The 22246-nt window shown below is 42.0% G+C and overlaps 1 protein-coding gene across 1 annotated transcript; it reads right to left on the bottom strand.

Moving 5' to 3' along the window:
• Positions 1-16319: 16319 nt before the first annotated feature.
• Positions 16320-21847, bottom strand: fbxl15 (F-box and leucine-rich repeat protein 15). Its single transcript, XM_069885709.1, has 4 exons — positions 21774-21847; positions 20710-20872; positions 18037-18539; positions 16320-16981 (listed from the first exon to the last, which is right to left on the bottom strand). The coding sequence occupies exons 1-4, from the start codon at positions 21794-21796 to the stop codon at positions 16792-16794; spliced, it is 879 nt and encodes a 292-aa protein (XP_069741810.1). The 5' UTR covers positions 21797-21847; the 3' UTR covers positions 16320-16791.
• Between the last annotated feature and the right edge of the window lie 399 nt (positions 21848-22246).

Genomic DNA, 22246 nt, shown 5'->3' with positions numbered 1-22246 from the left:
AAAATACTGTTGTCAGCTGCCCAATCACAGATTGCCTTCCCAGAGATGTGCGAGCCATTATCAGACTGAATTTCCTCTGGTACATCACAACGAGAAATTAAATGGTTTAGTCCTTGGATAGTGCTAGCTTGGTCAGCTGTCTTGGTGGGAAAAGCAAAAACCAGGCCCGAAAAGGTGTCAACCATTACTAGGACGTAACGTTTACCCATACAGTCTGGCATAGGGCTTTGGTCATCAATTTGCCAGACCGCAGCTGAGCGAGCTCCCCGTCTTATTCGGCCATGTGAACCAGGAGGAACGGTGCGGGACTTCACAAGCTGGCATGCTGGGCATGTCCGAACGACCATGCGGACATCGTCTTGATGAATGGGTAAGGCATGTGTATGGGCCCACATAGCTGATCCCTTCTCCCCCAAATGGCCACTCTGTTCATGTGCCCATCGAGCCAGTGGGACGGTATTGGCACGGCTGATAGTGGCAAGCTGATCTGCTACTGCATTATTGTTATGCCATGTTCGTCGTCGCATTGTTATGGGCATCAACGTGATATACGGTTATCTCATGATGATGGGAAGCATCCCACAAAAGCTGCCACAACTGTTTGCCCCATACTGGCCAGTCATGTTCCAGCCAGTCATTCCTTTGCCAATCAGGCATTCATACCATTAGCCACAGCTCAGGTATCAGTAAACAGCTGAAGAGGGTGATCATGGGAGTCTAGTGGTAAAGTGACTGCCTTCAACACAGCATTCTGAGTGGAGCCACCATCCTCCTCCTCCAATAAGTGAGTTCCTGACCTGGGATGGTAAGCCACCGCCTTCCACTTCTGCTTTCCTTGCACCCATCGGCGGCTTCCATCAATAAAGCAGGCGTCCTCTTGTTCTGCTTTCTGTACCATCTCTTCTGTGGTCCCTTGGATCATCACATCATCAATATAACGGTGAATTGAGAGGGAAGGCGATACTGGCACCGTCTCCAAATCACGGGCAATTAGGCTGTGGCAAATAGTGGGAGAGTGTACATAGCCCTGAGGGAGGCGGGTGAAGGTATACTGGTGCCCCTTCCAGGTAAAGGCGAATTGATCCTGTGAGACCTCAGCTATAAGAATACTGAAGAAGGCGTTAGCGAGATCAAGGACAACATACCATGTTCCCGAGTTCCCAGTAGCAATGTTTTCAATAAGGGTGACAATGTCCGGAACTGCCAAAGCAAGTGGTGGGGCACGTTTGTTCAAGAAACGATAATCAACTGTCATTCTCCAGGAGCCATCGTCCTTCTGGACCGGCTAAATAGGGCAATTAAAGGGCGACGTTGTGGGCCTCACTACCCCTTCCTTTTGCAAAGCATCGATGGTGGCAGTAATCTCTTCTTGCCCTCCAGGGAGGCGATACTGTGCAATGCATACTGGTTTTGGGGGTGGGGGGGAAGGCACTATCACAGGATCCCACTTAGCCAAACCCACCACTAGTCTTTTAGTAATAGTCTGAATTCCAAATGCAAATCCCCCTCGACTAGTATTAAGGGTCATACCGGCCAACATATTAATACCCAGGATACACTCATCAGTAGCAGCCACCAGGGCATGTAGCCATACAGGGGAAGGGCTATCACCCACCGTGGCGCGGACTTTTATTTCCTTTGCCAGGGTGATCGCTCTTCCCATCCACTCTATTCAAAATGTCGGTCCAGTCCAGAGGTCGAGGTTACCCGGAATCACCGAGTGCTCCGCACTGGTATCGACCAAGGCCAAATATTGGCGGTCATTACCCCCACCCCAATAGACTGTTAACGGTATGTAGGGCCATGGGTCTCGTGTATCCTCCGTATCTCAATGGAGTAGACACGGGGGGCCTGCCCACATCCTCATGCTTTAGTAAGGTTCGGGGGCTTCCAGGCCCACATGCTACTATTATCCATAAGAGCCTTTTAACCAATTGTTGTATCTCATCATGGATAACTGGAGCAAGAGAAGCCTGCTCGATAGCAGCAGCAGTGGGAGCAGAAGGCACAGCTGGGCCAGGAGGACTCAACAGCTGGGGAAGATGTTCCTCTGCCTTCCTCTTATAAAGGGCATAAAGGACTGCAGTAGGTTTCCCATCAATATCACTTTTAGATACGCCTAACTTTAACAAGGTTAGAAAAAGTTCCTTTCTTGTTGGTCCGTTATTACCAGCAGCCCCTCTCTTTTCATCCTGCTTGTCTGATTTAACCTGGGTTGTACGTGAGTGGATTTTACTTCCCAACTCTAATTCTCGAAGCCGAGATAAGACGTGCACCGCCTCAGACACAGGGTGTCCAATTAGCGGACTAGGTACGGACAGAACCAGTCCCCGTACAGTGGGTTGGGTGGAACAAACCATGTATTCTGGCCGTGAATATCTCTTCATCAGGGCTCCCCCCATGTACCCACAGCCTCAAACGCCCTGCATACAAGGCAGAGGCCAGGGCCTGTTGACGAATTACTGCTTTACCCTCCTCTGGGGTGCCCCAATTGTTCTGCAAATGTAAATCCCAATCCACTGGTGATGGGTATACTCGTAGCAGGGCATCCCCTAGAGTGGCAAGTAAGTAATCCACCTCTCTTCCACTACCCCGCAGCTCAGCAGTGACCCAGATCTCAGTAGTCAATGTTCCTAATCCCAACAATTCCTCTGGGGTTAAATATACATTACCCCTCCTTGCTCCCAAACTCACAGAAGCCAGGCCGCCAGAGTTTCTCCCGCCTTTTGCCTAAATCGATCTCCAATGGCAGCCAGCTCTTTTATAGAGATGTCACGTATCATTGTCTGCTCTTGACCCCTGCTTCCACTTTGACCCACAGGGTCCTTTGCCCAGGGGACAGGATGAGGGTTAGGCCTTCCTGTAGAGGGGGTGGGCCATTGAGCATAAGCAGGGGTTCGGGAACCTTCCCCTGGGTCCTCTAGTGATATCAGGGGATCATCTACCTCTTCAATCTCGTCAGTTACATTCCACCCCTCTCCCTCTCCGTCTGTTTGGAAAATCTGCTGTCTTACAGGGTGGGCGTGAACAGCGGGTGGAGAGGGTAGTATGTTAGGCACATGCCGAGGAGTATCTGCATTATTACCATTGTCGTCATTCCAGATATTCCCGTGCCATTCATCAATTACATCAGGATCGTTGCCATTCCTTTTCATGGCACGAATACGATGTGGATCAGGTTCTACTCTATGCCTTTCTTTATCTGCACAGAGCTGCTGCCAGAGTTTAGTATTATGGCAGATCTTTTGGACATGCTTATCCTCCCATTCTTTGGCTCGGTCCTGACTGGTGCAAACAATCACGCTTATCATGGAACAGCGTTGTCGCAGGGCTTCTTGCTCCTCCTCTAGTTGCTCTCTCTTGCACTGAAATTCTACTTCTCGTTGAACTGATTCTGCTTCACACTGAACGGAGTGGTGTAAGGCTGTGGTCAGCAGACAAAAACCGTCCATCAGCGTCCCCTTTTTAACAGGAAATTTACTTTCTCGAAGGAGAGTGGCAACCCGCTCTCCCAGAGGCGCACTTTTTTTTTTTTAAATTTTTTATTTTTCACACCATAAATCACATTAGCCATGATACACACTTTTTCCTTTTCACACATAAACAGTGACATTTTCTCCCCCCCCCTCCCTCCTCCCAACCCACCCCCCCACCCCCCCTCCCATCCATTTAAGGTATACAATCTAGGATACCTTAAACCAGTCAGACAATGTTGTCATTCAACAAAAATACACCAGAAATTCTACTGAGTCCATTTCTTTTCTTTCCTTCTCCTTCCATCAACTTAGGTAATGATTGTCCCCGGTAGGTTTTCGCTATTGTATTTAATGTAAGGCTCCCATATTTGTTCAAATATTTCAATATTATTTCTTAAACTATATGTAATTTTTTCTAATGGAATACATTTATTCATTTCTATATACCATTGTTGTATTTTCAGATTACCTTCCAATTTCCAGGTTGACATAATACATTTTTTTGCTACGGCTAGAGCTATCTTAACAAATCTTTTTTGTGCATCCTCCAAATCAATTCCAAATTCTTTGTTTTTTATGTTACTTAGGAGAAAGATCTCTGGATTCTTTGGTATATTGTTTTCTGTTATTTTATTTAATATCTGATTGAGATCTTCCCAAAATTTTTCTACTTTCTCACATGTGCATGAATTGTTGTTCCCATTTCTTTTTTACATCGAAAACATCTATCAGATACTGTTGGGTCCCATTTATTTAACTTTTGAGGTGTAATGTATAGTCTGTGTAACCAGTTATATTGTATCATACGTAGCCTCGTATTTATTGTATTTCTCATCGTTCCAGAACATAATTTCTCCCATGTTTCCTTTTTTATCTTTATATTTAAATCTTGTTCCCATTTTTGTTTAGTTTTACCATTTGTTTCCTCATTTTCCTTTTCTTGCAGTTTAATATACATATTTGTAATAAATCTTTTGATTAACATTGTATCTGTAATCACATATTCAAGATTACTTCCCTCTGGCAAACTCAAACTGCTTCCTAATTTATCCTTCAAGTAGGATCTCAATTGGTAATATGACAGCGCTGTATCTCCAATTATATTGTACTTATCTCTCATTTGTTCAAAGGATAAGAATCTACTTCCTGAAAAACAATTTTCTATTCTTTTCATCCTTTTTTTTCCCATTCTCTAAAGGAAAGGTTAACTATTGTAAAAGGGAGCAACTTATTTTGCGTCAATATTAGTTTTGGTAATTGATAGTTTGTTTTATTTCTTTCTACATGAATCTTCTTGAGGAGATGATGTAATACTGGAGAAGTTCTATGTTGTACCAATTTTTCATCCCATTTATATAATATGTGTTCAGGTATCTTTTCCCCTATTTTATCTAATTCTAATCTCGTCCAGTCTGGTTTTTCCCTTGTTTGATAAAAATCTGATAGGTATCTTAATTGTGCGGCTCTATAATAATTTTTAAAGTTTGGCAATTGTAAGCCTCCATGTTTATACCATTCTGTTAATTTATCTAGTGCTATCCTCGGTTTCCCCCTTCTCCATAAAAATTTCCTTATTATTTTCTTTAACTCTTTGAAGAATTTCTCTGTCAGTTGTATTGGCAATGCCTGAAATAAGTATAATATCCTTGGAAAAATGTTCATTTTAATACAGTTTATCCTTCCTATTAGTGTTAGTGGTAAATCTTTCCAATGCTCTAAATCGTCCTGTAATTTTTTCATTAGTGGATAATAATTGAGTTTATATAGTTGGCCGAGATTTTTGTTTATTTGTACACCTAGGTATCTTATTGCCTGCATTTGCCATCTAAATGGAGATTCCTTCTTAAATTTTGAGAAGTCCGCATTATTCATAGGCATTGCTTCACTTTTATTTACATTTATCTTGTAACCCGACACTTCTCCATATTCCTTCAATTTCTTATATAATTCTTTTATTGATAGTTCTGGTTCTGTTAAGTACACTATAACATCATCCGCAAATAGACTGATTTTATATTCCTTGTCTTTTATTTTTATTCCTTTTATATTATTGTCTATTCTTATCAATTCTGCTAGTGGTTCTATAGCTAATGCAAACAATAAAGGTGATAGTGGGCATCCCTGCCGCGTTGACCTGCTTAAGTTAAATTGCTTTGATACATGTCCATTTACTGTCACTTTCGCTAATGGTCCCTTATATAATGCTTTAATCCAATTAATATACTTCTCCGGTAAACTGAATTTTTGCAATACTTTGAACAAATAATTCCATTCTACTCTGTCAAAGGCCTTCTCTGCGTCTAAAGCAACTGCTACTGCAGGTGCTTTATTTCCTTCTACTGCATGAATTAAGTTAATAAATTTACAAATATTGTCTGTTGTGCGTCTTTTTTTGATAAATCCAGTTTGGTCTAAATTTACCATTTTCTGTACATGCTCTGCTAATCTGTTTGCTAATAGTTTAGCTATTATCTTATAATCTGTGTTTAGTAAAGATATTGGTCTATATGACGCTGGTGAGAGTGGATCTTTCCCTTGTTTTAGTATTACTGTAATTATTGCTGTTTTACATGAATCTGGTAAGCTTTGTGTTTCATCAATCTGGTTGATTACATCCAGGAGGGGCGGAATTAATAAGTCTTTAAATGTTTTGTAGAATTCTATTGGGAGTCCATCCTCTCCTGGTGTCTTATTATTTGGTAATTTTTTAATTATCTCTTGTATTTCTACTATTCCAAATGGTTCTGTTAATTTATTATGTTCCTCTATTTGTAGTTTTGGTAGTTCAATTTTAGTCAGAAATTCATCTATTTTCCCTTCTTTCCCTTCGTTTTCAGTTCGGTATAATTGTTCATAGAATTCTCTAAAGTTTTCCTTAATTTCTTTTGGATTATATGTAATTTGTTTGTCTTTTTTCCTTGATGCCAATACCATTTTCTTAGCTTGTTCTGTCTTAAGCTGCCATGCTAGGATTTTGTGCGTTTTTTCACCCAGTTCATAATATTTCTGTTTTGTCTTCATTATATTCTTCTCCACCTTATATGTTTGTAGTGTTTCATATTTTATTTTTTTATCCGCCAATTCTCTTCTTTTAGTTGTATCTTCCTTCATTGCTAATTCTTTTTCTATATTTGCTATTTCCCTTTCCAACTGCTCTGTTTCCTGATTATAGTCCTTCTTCATCTTGGTTACATAACTTATTATTTGCCCTCTAATGAATGCTTTCATTGCATCCCATAGTATAAACTTATCTTCCACTGATTCTGTATTTATTTCAAAATACATTTTTATTTGTTTTTCAATAAATTCTCTAAAATTCTGCCTTTTAAGTAACATGGGGTTTAATCTCCATCTATACATTCTTGGAGGGATGTCCTCTAGCTTTACTGTCAATATTAAGGGTGAATGGTCCGATAGTATTCTAGCTTTATATTCTGTTTTTCTTACTCTATCTTGCATAAGAGCTGATAACAAAAATAGGTCTATTCTTGAGTATGTTTTATGTCTAGCCGAGTAATATGAATATTCCTTTTCATTTGGGTGTTGTTTCCTCCATATATCCAGAAGTTGCATTTCTTCCATTGATTTAATTATAAATTTGGTTACTTTGTTCTTTCTGTTAATTTTTTTCCCAGTTTTATCCATATTTAGATCCAAATTCAGGTTGAAATCCCCTCCTATTAATATGTTCCCTTGCGTATTTGCTACCTTCAAAAAGATATCTTGCATAAACTTTTGATCTTCTTCGTTAGGTGAATATACATTGAGTAGATTCCAAAACTCCGAATATATCTGACATTTTATCATTACATATCTCCCTGCTGGATCTATTATTTCCTCTTCTATTTTAAATGGCACATTTTTACTAATTAATATAGCCACTCCTCTTGCTTTTGAATTATACGATGCTGCTGTTACATGTCCTACCCAATCTCTCTTTAATTTCTTGTGCTCCAATTCAGTTAAGTGTGTTTCTTGCACAAATGCTATATCAATTTTTTCTTTTTTCAGTAAATTTAGCAGTTTCTTCCTTTTAATTTGGTTATGTATTCCATTAATATTCAAAGTCATATAGTTCAACGTAGCCATTTTATACTTTGTTTATCTTCCCTTTCCGTTTTTCCATCATTACCTTTCCTCCTTTTCCATTTCTGTTTTCTTATTTTAAACCCTTTATAAGACAACATTCCTAAAACATCAAACATTTTCCTTATTCTCCTATTTAAAACTTATTTAGCCCCAATCTCCCCTTCCCCTCCTGTGTTGTCCTTTATCCCTTGTCGGACAACATCTCCCCTCTCCATTTGGGTTTGCGAATTCACTCGCAAGCGTCAGCTGATTTTGCAGTGACCGCAACTCCCCCTCACCCAGCCCCCCCAGAAAAGATTTCACTTTTCATATATTTCATATATTTCACTTTTTCACTCTTTTAGTTCCCTCCTTATTCCCTCTATTCCATTTCCTTCCCTTATTAATTCTTGTCTATACTATCTATATTTTCCTCTAAATACAGATACATTCACGTATGCACATTATACATATACACACTTATACTTCTTTACCCACATACATATAAATCGTGGTCATTTTTACTCTTATTACACGTCTTCATCCCTTAGTCTGTTTTGTAATTGTTCTGCAAATTTTCGTGCTTCTTCTGGATCCGAGAATAGTCTGTTTTCTTGTCCTGGAATAAATATTTTCAATACAGCTGGATGCTTTAGTATAAATTTATACCCTTTCTTCCATAAAATCGCCTTTGCTGTATTGAACTCCTTTCTCTTCTTTAGGAGTTCAAAACTTATATCTGGATAAATGAAGATTTTTTGCCCTTTGTACTCCAGTGGCTTGTTGCCCTCTCTTACTTTTTCCATTGTCTTCTCCAGTACCTTTTCTCTTGTAGTATATCTTAGGAATTTTACTAAAATAGATCTTGGTTTTTGTTGTGGTTGTAGTTTAAAGGCCAATGCTCTCGTGCCCTTTCTATTTCCATTTCTTGCTGTAGTTCTGGACATCCTAGGATCCTAGGGATTCAATCTTTTATAAACTCTCTCATATTCTTGCCTTCTTCATCTTCCTTAAGGCCCACTATCTTTATGTTATTTCTTCTGTTATAATTTTCCATTATATCTATTTTCTGAGCTAACAGTTCTTGTGTTTCTTTAACTTTTTTATTAGATTCCTCTAATTTCTTTTTTAAGTCTTCTACCTCCATTTCTACTGCTGCTTCTCGTTCCTGCACCTTGTCTATTCTTTTTCCCATTTCTGATAAGGTCATATCTATTTTATTCATTTTCTCTTCTGTATTGTTTATTCTTCTTCTTAAATCATCAAATTCCTGCGCTTGCCATTCTTTAAATGACTCCATGTATTCTTTAATAAGAGAAAGTATATCCTTTATCTTGCCTTTCCCTTCTTCTTCTATCTCACTGTACTCTTCCTCTTCCTCTTCTTCTTCCTCTGGGTTGGCCACCTGCTGCTTCTTTGTTGCCCTTCTCTTCTCTTCTTTCTTGTTTCCATTGTCTTCTGTGTTCTCCTCTTGCTGCAGGTGTTCTGCAGCTGTCGTTGCCGGCTGTGGAGATCGACTCCCCAGCTGGTCACCCCTCCCGTCGGTGAGTTCTTTTTCATGCGTACCGCGCATGCGCGACTCTTCGCGCATGCGCGGTTGCGCACTTTTACTCGGCTCAGCGAGCCATTTTTGTAGTCCGGTTTCTACCGACCTGGGGGAGCGGGTTTCTCTCTCCACCGCGGGCCTCTTCGAGCAGGTAAGGCCTTTTCCTTCATCTTCCGTTGTCTTCTCTTCCTCTCTTCTTACCATTGGTTTCGACTTTTCTTTTTTTGTCGCCATCTTCTTTGCACCTTTATACTCACTTTTCTTTAACTTTTATTTCTGTGCCTTTGTGTTTTCCTTTGCTTTTTCCGACTTTTCTGGAGAGGGCTGGAGTTCACCGTCCGGCCACTACTCCATCACGTGACTCCCCCTCCCAGAGGCGCACTTGATGGATCTAACTTCTCATCCCAACTAATGGGAGGTCCCAACAAAGACAGGGTATTGGCCAACATGCCAAACCCATCGTCTTTGGAAGTCCATCCCAGAATCAAGAACTGCTCAGGGCTCATCTCTTTCTTTCAGCGAAACATCTCGAGACCAATCCTGCTCGCAGCGCCAATTGTCCTGGGTAAACTTGTACCTCTCACTTTGTTCATTTTAGATTGGTCAGTGTTCGAGCTACCGAAAGAAAATAGACACCCACACCGAGAGCAGTTCAGTTTATACAAATGTTTATTACAAATTCAAAAGCTGCTTTCAAACTACAATATGCAAGCCCTTCCCAATTATACTTATCAACACCTGGACTGGTCCCATCTGCCGAAGCAAGGCAATGACCGCTCACTTGTAGTAGGTTGTCGGGGTGCCAGTAGCAGCTTCTCCACCTCCGCTGACCGGGACATTTCTTCTTCTTGCTGAGAGATGTTTCCACCCCTCAGAGTGTCTCCACTTCATGAGTGGGACCATGGCTTATATTACCCAAAAAATTGTTTACTCATAGCTTATCTCTTTGAACAAATGATTTCATTATCTTCAAGGTCTCCTGACAGTCTGCGACCAACAAAAGGCAACTACATCTCTTGGCCTCATGGTGTAAATTAGATTATGTCTACTGATTCAACTGCATCCCTTCTTGCATAAGCTGGTTGGTCTAAATCCTCCATTACAGAAGTGGGCCTGGAGAAGTAGGTAGAGATTGGCATTGCGTGCGCTGAACTCATTAAGGTAATAATGGTAACAATGGTAATAATGCAGATACTCCTCGGCATGTGCCTAACATACTACCCACTCATTAAGGAACTCATCAAGGCCTCCACTGAAAACCAAGTACGTAGTCTCCGAGAGGGCAAGGTCAGAGGCGATGGTAAAGACCAAACTCCACCCCCCTCCCCTCATAGAGACATTGTCCCTCCCCGATTGCTGGTGTGCCCTCCATCCCTTATCCACCTGTGGGACTGTGCTGTGTCCCTCCCCTCCATATTTCTGATATTTCTCCAAATCTTGATGTAGGGCTTAAACCGGAAACAGCAGTTATGTATTTTTATCCCTGCGTTGTTTTCACTATCAATTAAAAGGTTTGGGAATAAATAAATAAATTTTAATTTCCTAATGAATACAGGAAAATGAATCTATTTGTATTAAGAGACTTAAACTGTCATGACGGCATTTCCAGACAATGAGATGTTGGACAATTAGAAAGTTATATTTAGCAGAATTTATTCTGTTTTGAAATGGACAAATTGAGTTTATCATCAGGATAAGGAAGGTAGGAAAATACCACCTGAAGCTTCTGACTTGGTGGGAGGAGAGGGGTTGGTTAGGAGGTTATGCCCTCTTTCGCATGGTAACCATAGTATTTACATGACTGGTCCACAACTTTCTGATCTGGAATGAATGCCAAGTGACTAAATGGTGTGAGACTTTGGTGGTTGTGTTGATGTTGAATGTCTAGAGTACAGGATTGGACTTCATGGAGATGGAATTGGAAACAGAAATAGGCCATCTGGTCAAGATTGCTCTGCCATTCAACAAGATCATGGCTGTGGAAAGCTCCACAGACCCACCCCCCCCTCCCCTGCAGAAATTTCTAATGTATCTCAATATTTGTTATAAATATTATTTGACAAACCTCATTCCAAGCATCAGTATTATTTTCGGTTCTGTTGCATGGTTTTTTATTACCTGCCAGTTGCAAATCAGCAGTGAAACATCTGAGTGAAGGTGATTGATGTTTCAGCTAAAGATAGTTGTGCCTCATGCAATTGTCTCCAGTGATGTCCTTGAATAAATGTGTCAGGACAAGACCTAAAAGAGTTATTTTTCTCTCAGCTCGTTGCAGGTGCCCTTGTAGCTTCTCATTTGAATACTGTATTTAAAAACAAGTTTCTGATACCCTTAACAATTGCCTGAAAGAATTTTGAGAAAGAAAACTCCCCCCAAAAGTCTCTCATCCTTTGACCAATAAATTTAAATTTTTGCCTCGTCTCAGGTCCTCCTCCAATTTAATAACGTGCACTCCAATTAACTTTGCCCTCAATCTCTGTGAGAAAGAAAACTACCCGTTGGTGCAGCATCACAAAAAAATGACTTCTGTAGCCCCAAGAACATCACATAGTAGGCCTTCCAGCTTGGCCCATCATTCAACCTGATCATAGCTGACCAACTCCAGGCCTCAATTCCCTGATTTTTTTTTTTCAAAATTGTCAGGTTACACTTTAAGTACAGTAAAAATATCCCTGTTATGCAACTGGCAAAAAAAATGTGGAAAATAAATAGGTAAAAATATGCAGGAGGTTAAAATTAGCATGCCTTGCCATTAGCTCTTCATTCATGCAACTGGAAAACTTGCTTAGCGGCATTCTATCAATCCCTGTACGAGCCAGATACCAGGGTACTTCTATTTATTTAACCTCTAATTCTGAGCTTCACTGCCCTCTATGATAAGAGGAAATAACAGTAAAGGAGGTGGTCATCTATGTCCCTTTGATTGAGATTCCCATGGGTGGAAAACATCTACCACCCATTATCCACTTAAAAATCTTGCATTTTATTAAGATCACACTTCATTCTGGTAAATTTCCTAGGAACAGACCAGATTTGATTAAAAGAATAATAATTTTCATCCCTGGAGTTAGTCTGTTGAGTTTCCAATGGACTCCCTCCAATTCTACCATGTCCTTTCTTATGCCAAATGCATGTTATCATATTCTTTCTGTCAGGTGGTGACCAGAACGTCCAGTTTTTTAAAAATGGGCTATAGCCGAGACAGCACTAACACCAATGCCCATTTTGCTGTTAAACAGCCACTCATCCTGCATCTGGGAATCTGCAGATTGAAACATACCAGGGGTGTAGGTTAATTGGGTGGCACAGACTCGTGGGCCAAAATGGCCTGTATATCTAAATGTTTTAAATTATAAAAGCTCCAAATTCCTTGTTCGTTCACCTGTTTACTGTGAATTTCCTCCTTACTCTCCCAAAATACATTATTTCTCTGGTGGTACCCTATTTGCCACTTCTGTGATTATCTACCCAGTGAGTTACTTGATATAATCCAGAACCTAGAACATGGTGTTACAGAGTTCTATGTTGTGTATTAGCCAATGTGTTGTGTGGTTTTATGTTAAAAAGTGACAGTTTGGCTTAGAGAGCCAAGGTGAAGGTGGACTGCTGAGAGAGTGGGAGACGGACTGAGCATGTGCAGAAGATGATCTAAAAATTTCTGGACTTGGATGATAAACCACCACTGGGTGGTGTTGTGGAGTGGAAGGTAGCCCAGAGCATGAGTCATGGTCTGGAGAACAGTTTAGAATGTTGGGCATTTCAAAAAGGATGAACATTCCGAGGGCAGCCAGAAGGATCCGGACCAAGCCAGTTGGTTCCTCTCTCTGCAAGCAACACAAGATGACAACTTTGAATTTTGTGCTCTCTCTCTCTCTCTCAAAGATCTTTTGGCTTCAGTTTACCAAACAAACTGAATTTTGTTTCTGATCTTTGCTTCGGTTGAGATCTAAGTTTTGAGAGTCTTGTATGTTTTGTATTTGTTTTGTGTCTAAGTTTTTCTGTGGGCTGGTTGGAAATATAACTTAGACTTTAATTACATATGTTATATTTAGGCTGGGGTATTTATTAGTTTTACACTGTTATAGAAATTTGCACAGTAACCAGTGGTCATTGTTATAAAAGGAGGGATTTTGAATTAAAGTTTGAAGATGAATTTTTTGTTAATAAAGTAATTGTTCATCTTTACCCCTGTGTGATATGCCTTCTTAGTTTGATCTTGTAACAAGAGAAGCTCAATATCAACCATATTGACACTTCTTATCCAAATTATTGAAACCGTACACAAAAATCACGCAATTTGGTTTTAATCCCCGTTGCATCCAATGTCAGTAATTAAAGTTCCTGTCAACCAATCTCCTTTACCTTCTTCCACTCTGCTAGTTTTTAACTCCAATTTGTCACTTGGATCCCAAGAATCATTTTTCCTGATCTGTTGGCTTCAAATGATATCTTCAACCATCCCTGTTACCGCCTTAAAAAAAATTTAGCTGATCATCTTTGTTTAATAATTTCAATCTGTGTGTCCTGGATTAAACTGTGCCTCTCCAAGTGCTCATTGGTGTTTGGTCTATAATAATTCACCCACTGACATCTTAGTCCTGAGACTGATCCATTTGGCAACTGCAGCAATCACCTTCTGCGCAAAATGCATCCCTAGTAAAATTGAAGTATATTGAAAGGGCAAACCTCCTCGTTCTAAAACTTCTAAAAGTTCTAAAACTCACACTTATTTGCACACCCCTCTAATTCAGTCCACCCCAATAAAGGCTGAAATGTGGCTAAGAACCAAGTGGTTGTTGCAGTTCCCCCTGCCCCCCCCCCCCCCCCCCCACCCCAGCCCCACTGAGCAGAAGTGTACAGGACACAATGAACATGCAAGTACTACAAGCAATTGAAAAGGCAAATGGTACATTGATCTTTACTTTAGGGGATTTAGGATGCATACTTTAATGCAACTATTGTGCAGTTTAGGACCAGAACACAAAGATAAACTTGCCTCAGAAACAATGCAACAAGGATTCAAGGTTGAGCAGGGTCTTAGGAGACATTGGGTATTTCAAGCCCACAGCTACATTCAGAAAATGCTTAATGAAAGACAAAGAGCTTGTCTAAGAAATATTTCCTCTCGTTAAGAGTCTAAAACTAGGGTGCATGGACTCAGAGTAACTAGTCACTCATCTGGACTAAGACAAGCAGGAATTTCTTCACTGGAATTCTCTGCTGGAGAAGTGTGTACAAGGTCAGTGGGCCCAAGCCTTCCCTTTGCTCAATGAAGGAATGAATATCTAGCAATGGTCATTTAATGTGACTGTTGAGAATTAAATACATCTGATTTACTCTCACTTCAATATTGCTGCATTTCAATATGGTGAAGTGCAGTACTAACACCTTATTGAAATGCACTGCACATCAACTCTAATGTCAGGCTAGCATATACATTTAGATGCTGGAATAAGGCTTAATTCAGTTTTTAAAATCAAGAATAGAATCATTAGACTAACTGACTTTTGCATTGTAGTGCTAAATTCGTTAGGCTAAAATAAAAAATAGAGTATTTTAAGATTGCAAGTCAGAGTTAGCACAAAGTAATAAGAAAATTCAGAGATAAGAATGGACAAGACATCATCTCGAAAGAAAGTTGAATCTTATGGGGTCTTCTGACATGTAAACTACTTTTGAGGGACTGAAATTCACACTAGCATCTAAAAGACCATATCAATAGCAGAAGTCCGATGATCTCAATGAATAAAGGACAAAACACGAGGAATTAAAGTGATTCAAAACGCACATCCTACCACGAGAGGAGGTTGGGGCTGCATCGTCGGAGATCAGCGGGCGTCCAGGGCCGAGACAAGAGTTCACGTTCGAGGCAGCGGGAGCTCTGATGGGCGGACAGCCAACTAAAGTCATTTTACACGAGATGTATGGAAAATTCCATATTTTAGCCAAAAAAAGGCAGTCAACTTTTACGAGATCAACTTTTGCAAGAGTATATACGGTCAGAGAAGTTACAGTTTGACTTTTCTGAGATTGTTGCCCAAGGTATTGAAGGTTAAAAGGAATTTTAATTGTTCAAAATCATTAGGAATTCTTTCCACCAGCGGAATTATCAGTCAGTAACCAGAGCTACAAAATAAAAAGAGCCAACAAAGATCAAAGGAAACTTTACAAATGGATATAGGTTCTGAAATTTGTGTGAGAAAGAGTATTGAAAGCCAATCCTATAATTCACAAAATAGATTTGAATATATAAATCTGAGGGGATTGAGTTGAATTGAATGGCTCTTTAATCTATCCAAAATGGCAGATCTTTGTGGCCTATGAATTTATGAGCCAGTGTAGAATTGGCTGCTTGGTGCTTTGAGAGCCAAAGCTGTAAAGCCAGATACAAGAAGATGCAATGTTGGCGCATTGGCCATCACAGACATTAATGAGAGACAGAACAGGGAAAGGTCATGTTCAGAAAGTGTGATGAAGAAGACAAAAATAACTTTTAACAAAATACAAAGAATGCATAGCTATAGAGCAGGGGTGGCCAAAATTGCTTAATCAAAGAGCCACCTATGATAAACTTCAGATGTCTGAGAGCCGCAAGACATGAAAAAAATTACCTACACTTTTTTTTTACTCTTGCACACATATTTTGTTACAAAAATTTTCATTCCCTACTGCACACCTTTTTGGCGGTGTTCTGTGTGACCTGGCCCGAGCGAGGAGAGCCTGACTCTGGCATGCGCTGCTCACTTCGCTCCTCCCCGGGGGCCGTTCCTCCAGTGTCACTCCCTCTTCCCTCTCCTGGTCACGCAGCCTGGGCTGTGACCGTCCCAAGACCTCTCTCCCCCTCGGTCTGGCTGCAGGGATTTGGGAGTGCTGGTATCTCCTCCAGGCGACACATTTCTGCAAGCCGCGTGAGGCTCACTAGCCGCGGTTCAGCCACCGCTACTTCATGGTGATTATTGAAGCTCACCTCAATTCCAAACCTTGATAGCATCAAGTTTATTGACAGTCATCATTTATCCCTTCAGTTGATGTGGTTTCCACTTACTTCTACTACGGGTTATTGATGATTCACTCTTAACCTCATTGTTTTGGGAATTGTGCTCCAGTGAACATTCAGCAACAGTCTGCCTCCCACCTCCAGTGCAACATGGACACTCTCGACACTTTACACAACTAATAAAGAATATACTTGCAATGACTTAGCAATGCTGATTCAATACAATGACAAGTCAGGATGGAGGCTATTTTAATGCATGAAACACAAGTCCGCAGACACTGTGATTGCAGTAAAAACACACCAAAATGCTGGAGGAAATAAGCTGGTCTTGCAGTGTCCACAGGAGATAGAAGATATATTACTGATGTTCCGGGCCTAAGCCCTTCTCCCTTGCTCATTCCTTGCAGAAGGGCTCAGGCCCGAAATGTCAGCAATATATTTATCTGCTTTGGACGCTGCAAGACTGGCTGAGTTCCTCCACATTTCTGTGTGCTATTTTAATGCACTACAATTAAGGGTCTTAACTCATTTCAATTCCACATTGAGAAATAAATAATTACAATCTCATTAATGCAAGCTTGACAAAGGAGCATCAAGTCACTCATGAAATATTATACATCCTATTTTAATCTAAGTTTACATAACCATGACTGTGGAGTGCAATTGTGTCTGGGCAATGGATAACTGATTCGCCACATTTCTGTTCAAATCTGGAGGTTGATATATGGAGCAAATCCCACAACATCCTGCAGAAGTACCAGTGCCCGGTGGAGGGGAGGCTGAACATCAATGTCTACTCCCCTCTTGCGCAAAACTTCCAAGCTTCCTTCCGTGATGTTATGACAGTGATTCACTTTCAGCGAGTTGAGCTTTGTGCAATACTCAGCAACGGTCCTGGAAAACACAATTTGGAATTTTTTAAAAATCAAACATCTGACAAGAACTAAACTTTCAAAAGAAAGTCACTTGCTTTGATAAGGTGCTCCACCATTATTGGATGTGCAAGCGTTGCTCATGGTGCGTCGAAATAGAACATTTTAAATTTTACTTACAAACTGCTTGTATTGTATCAATTTGCTTACATTTCTTTATTTGTTGACATCTCTTTGAGTACCGTTCTTTTTGCACAACCAATAAGTGCCTCACCCGCAGTAAAAAAAAATCTCGGGGTTGTAAGTGATGTCATGTATGCAAGTTAGACATACAGCCCTGTTAACAGGCCAATTTGGGCATATGAATATGAATATCAATCTATGCTGCCCAATTTACAAACCATTAACCTATACCCTGCTATGTTTTTTTTGAAGGGTGGGAGAAAACCGGAGCCCCCAGGGAAAACCCACACAGACATGGGGAGAACATACAGACAGTGGGGGATTTGAACCCAGGTCCGGTCGGTCCTGATTGCTGGTGTTGTAAAGGCGTTGCGTTAACTGCTACGCCAACCGTGCTGCCCCAATGTACTCTGATAATGAATCTAAATGTTAACTTTGACTTTCAAATACACCCCACTATGAGATGGTGATGCATGGGAGACAGTCCTACAGGACAGTGACGATGGCAGCAGACCAGCAAGGGGCTCAGCAGCTGAAGGGCCCACAGGCTGCAGGAGACTGGCTTATGGGAACCAGGATTCGAGAGGGGGCTGAGGGCAAGAAGGGCTCCTAAGGGGCCTCGGCCGCTTTAGTAGGTTTGGACTTGGAGCTCAGGTTGTTGATGAGTCAAAAGGGAGTGTCCGCTACTGCAGAAGCTGTGGGAGGGCTAGAAGCAAATCCATGGGCACTCGGGACCTCTGAAGGGACTCCCTTTTGCTTCTCTTTGTCCTTTTGTTAGGGGCCCCAGACTCATGGTGACTCTTTTGTTTACCTAACAGCAAGCAAAAGGGGTGTGTTATATTTTGAATGACACAAACAGAACACCTATTTGAGGATGGGAATCTTTGACTTTACCTGATACATTCGTTCTTGAGGCGGAGACAGCCAGTCAAATCCAGGTGCTCGAGATCAGTGCAGAGCTTTGCCACTTCCTGCACTGAGCTATCGCTGAGGTTTGCATTGACCGCCAGGGACAGCGACCTGATCTTTGGACACTTGCGCACAAGGTAGCAGATGGCTTCGTCATTCAACTGCTTGCAAGCAGTCAGATCAATCGACACGAGCCGGCCGCAGTGATCCGCCAGACTTCGCAGGGAGAGGGGGTCCACCCAGTCACACTGCCTGAGCAAGAGGTACTGCAGGTTGGGGCAGCTGAGAGCCAGGGCCACCAGCGTCCGCCTGCTCAGGCCACAGCATCCTGTCACGTCGACCTTTTCCAAGTGATGATTTTGGCCAATCACTGGCAAGAGCTCGAGGTCTGTGAGCCAACTGGAGCAGCTGTGAACAATGAGATGATGCAGCACCGTGCTGTCTTTCAGTATTCTGCAGAATGCTTGTTGAGGAATGGCAGCCCCGAACTGAACTCGATCAGAGAGAGAAAGTTGTGAGTAAAGATCTTTTTCTCATGTTCTTTTATTTCTCTTTTCCTCCATACTCATTCCAAGCTAGCCCTGGCTCCAATCAAATTGCCCAAGGTGATTTAATAGCTCAGAAAGGACATTTATCCTTTTTTATTATGTTCCATGTCTTCTTTCAGAATATTATTCCATTTCTCCTTCCTCTTAAAAAGTCAAAACTCCCTGCACCCACCCTTACCCATCTCTTGATCAATACAAGTTTCTCCAACATTGTTTTTACATGTGCAATAGTACATACTGTGTAAAATTCGACTCCCCTATTTTTGACCCAAAATCTGCTATTTTCCATATACTACATGTAAAAATTGCCCCCCCCCACCTTTATTTTTGGCCCTGGTCACCCACCACTGAAGCTCCCAATGCCTCGACCACAGGCGTACCACCCGGTTCTGACAGCCTGCCTATCCAAGCTCCCGACGTCCTGACCGCAGACATAGTACCCAGTCCCAGCTGCCCTCCAATCCGAGCTCCTGACACCTCATACAACATCGGCACTCACCGTGGTCAAAGGCAGCATGCGTGTAATAGTCGACCCACTAAATTTTACCATCCACAAAATTTGACTATTACACACATATTTCCAGTACTCTAATCACAGAGTCCGCTGACTTTCATATTTCACTCATGATTTATATTGCAGGGGGTTAAAACCAGCACCACAGAAAGGCATCAGTGGAAGCTTTGTAATATGCATCCAGCACTTCCTATCATTGTTCATCACTGTGCAAACCTGAGATGCCAGTGAGGCCTTGATATGGCTGCAATTTCTCGACACACACATCTTTCTTATGGTACAGTATATTCCTCCAGTGGTCTGTTAGTCCTTACTCTTTCAATTTCTACTTGCCATCATTATTATATGCAGTAACTAGGGAGATGTGTCTGAAATTCACTCTAGAATAGGGCAGTAATCAAGTCTAAACACCCAATCCGATAGACATGGACAGGAATACATAGTAATGTACGAGAGATCATTCCCAGCTAAGGATAATGGGTAATTCCATTGCTCTAATTGGTGAAACAATGCACAGTAAACTCTTTTCTATATTAGCAAACACAAATAAAAAAATAACACTTGCAACTAATAAAGCTTTACAGTGACTCTACCAAAAGAAATACTTCAACCTGGGAACTCTGCCACTGGGGAAAAAAAATGTTCAAAATTACCAACAGCAAATGATAAAAGGCCCACAATATAACCCTGATTATAAAACTACATTCTGCCTGTGATGGATGTTGATATACAGTAAAACCACTGTATCCGAATTCCAAGCAACTGGCAAAAAAAAAGAGGAAAATACATTTAAAGAATTAAAATAAATAAGAATAAAATACTGTAATAGGTAAAAAGTTTAAAATTGTAAATGAAGTAATACAAAAACCTTTGGTGAAGATGGGAGCAGATATTCAGCCAGCAGAGGGCCTTGGTCGGGCTTTGCTTGTAGCAGCTGTCAGAATAAAGTTGTGCGAAACAGCAATGGCATCGCTCAGGATGAAGAGCTGGTGGATGCTACTCGCCTTTGGGGTGACTCTCTTGTATCCTTATCCCTGCTTAGTAAGAGCCCCCCTGGTGAAAGGGTTTATCTGTAAACTTGGGGAGGAGGAAGCTTAATGTTATGGTTCATCTTTTGGGTGACTCCATGGAGGGGAAGGAACCTACAGATGCAGCGACGGTTAAATGTTTTCAAAGAATGTGACTGTAAAAAAAGTAAAATGCTTTAAGGTTTATATATTCACGGAAGTGAAGTTTGTTCTGCGTAAGCACGGTGTAGTATTTTTGTCTTTTAAATTATTTATTCTTAATGCAGTTGTATTAGTTAGGCATTGTTAGAGTAAGTCTTAAGCAACCAGAAAATAGGGTTAGGGTTATCTATCAATCCCCATAGGTTCCAGATACCAAGGGTTTGTTCATCTTTTCTGGTTTTTTTCCCCCCTCTTGCTCCAAATGTTTCCCTCCAATTTCCTTTTCGAATTATGATTGTAATGCTCCTAGCATCTTATCAGATAAATACAAATTAACAACAAGGAATGGAACCTTTTCCTCCTTCACTAACTGTGCAGGGTTCCTAAGTAATGAAGAGAGGTGCAATGTCCTCGCTGCACCTGTTACCTGGGATGTGTCCAGACTGTGACAGTTTGCCAAGTAGAGCTGAATCAAGGAGCGGAACTGTTTACTGACACGCTGCAGGCAGACTAATTGGCCCAGTGGGAGGTGGCAGAGGACATGAGGAACCAGAACATCCTCCCAGGGCAACTCCAGGAACTGGCAACCCCTGTCAAGACAAACAAATTTTAGAATAGGGGAAAGGATTTATTTTGAAAAAAAAAGAAATGACAGTAAATCTTCCATTAAGTTGATCCATTATGATTCTGTCATGCAGCAATATAACTCTGCAAATTCCAGTGTCTTGTTCTTCATTAAGTAGAGAAATCATCAACAACTCTACAATGGAGAGTGGAGAGCACCAATTTCCTTGTAGTTAACTGAATTAGTACCCTATCGTGGACAAGCATCAACTCGCTTCACTTGTCAAGAAGGTGCAACAGGGGAGGAGAAGGGAGGTGTCGGGTTTTATGGAGAGAAGGGTAACCCACCCAGAAGGATTATATGGAGAGAAGGGCGGAGGGAGAAGGGTTATATGGGGAGAAGAGCAGAGGGAGGGTTATATGGGGAGAAGGGCGGAGGGAGAAGGGTTATATGCGGAGAAGGGTGGAGGGAGAAGGGTTATATGGGGAGAAGAGCGGAGGGAGGGTTGTATGGGGAGAAGGGCGGAGGGAGAAGGGTTATATGGGGAGAAGAGCGGAGGGAGGGTTATATGGGGAGAAGGGCGGAGGGAGAAGGGTTATATGGGGAGAAGGATTATATGGGGAGAAGGGGGAGGGAGTAGGGTTTATATGGAGAGAAGGGGGAGTAAGGACATGGAGAGAGGAGGGATGGAGGTCGGGGGATGCAGGGGGTCGGGGGATGCAGGGGTAAAGGAATACATAGGTAGGTATGCACGGGATGTAGAGAGGGGCGGGCCAGTGGCGGTGGATCCGAAGGCCTGGTGACCGAGCCTGTCCGCTGCACTGGGGACGGGGAAGCGGGGCAGGGTACTCGCAGCATTTCCAACTCCTGGCTCGACCGACCACGGTCCTCGCCGCTCACCCCGTGCAGCACCAGCCGCTTCTCACCTGCTCCTCTCACCTGTCTCCATGGCACCCGGTGCCACTCGGTGCAACCCCTTCTCCCGTCCCCCGACAGCTGCTCAGTGCAACCCCTCTCCCGTCCCCCGTCAGTGCAACCCCTCTCCCGTCCCCCGTCAGTGCAACCCCTCTCCCGTCCCCTGTCAGCCGCTGGTGCAACCCCCCCCCCCCCTCCAGTCCTCCGTCAGCCGCTGGGTGCAACCCCCCCTCTCCCGTTCCCGTCAGCCGCTCGGTGCAACCCCCCCCTCCAGTCCTCCGTCAGCCGCTGGGTGCAACCCCCCCTCTCCCGTTCCCGTCAGCCGCTCGGTGCAACCCCCTCTCCCGTTTGATTCACTGAAGAAACGCCTTGCGTAGTTATTTCAACGTGTCCTCTGCGATTCCAGTGGCCACAATATCATGAATGCAATGAAGAATTTGCTTCCATTTATTACTTTCACCCTTGAGCAATGTAATTTAGTTGA

Source organism: Narcine bancroftii, chromosome 6 (assembly GCF_036971445.1).
Source record: "Narcine bancroftii isolate sNarBan1 chromosome 6, sNarBan1.hap1, whole genome shotgun sequence".
NCBI classification, from domain to species: domain Eukaryota; kingdom Metazoa; phylum Chordata; class Chondrichthyes; order Torpediniformes; family Narcinidae; genus Narcine; species Narcine bancroftii.
This window is presented reverse-complemented; position numbering and strand designations above follow the sequence as displayed.

Coding starts and splice junctions, on each gene's coding strand:
- fbxl15 (XM_069885709.1), bottom strand. CDS start 21,796: ATGGAGACAGGTGAGAGGAGCAG. Junction 20,873..21,773: donor GAGACAGGTGAGAGGAGCAG/GTGAGAAGCGGC, acceptor TTGTCTTGACAG/GGGTTGCCAGTTCCTGGAGT. Junction 18,540..20,709: donor ACAGTCTGGACACATCCCAG/GTAACAGGTGCA, acceptor GATCGAGTTCAG/TTCGGGGCTGCCATTCCTCA.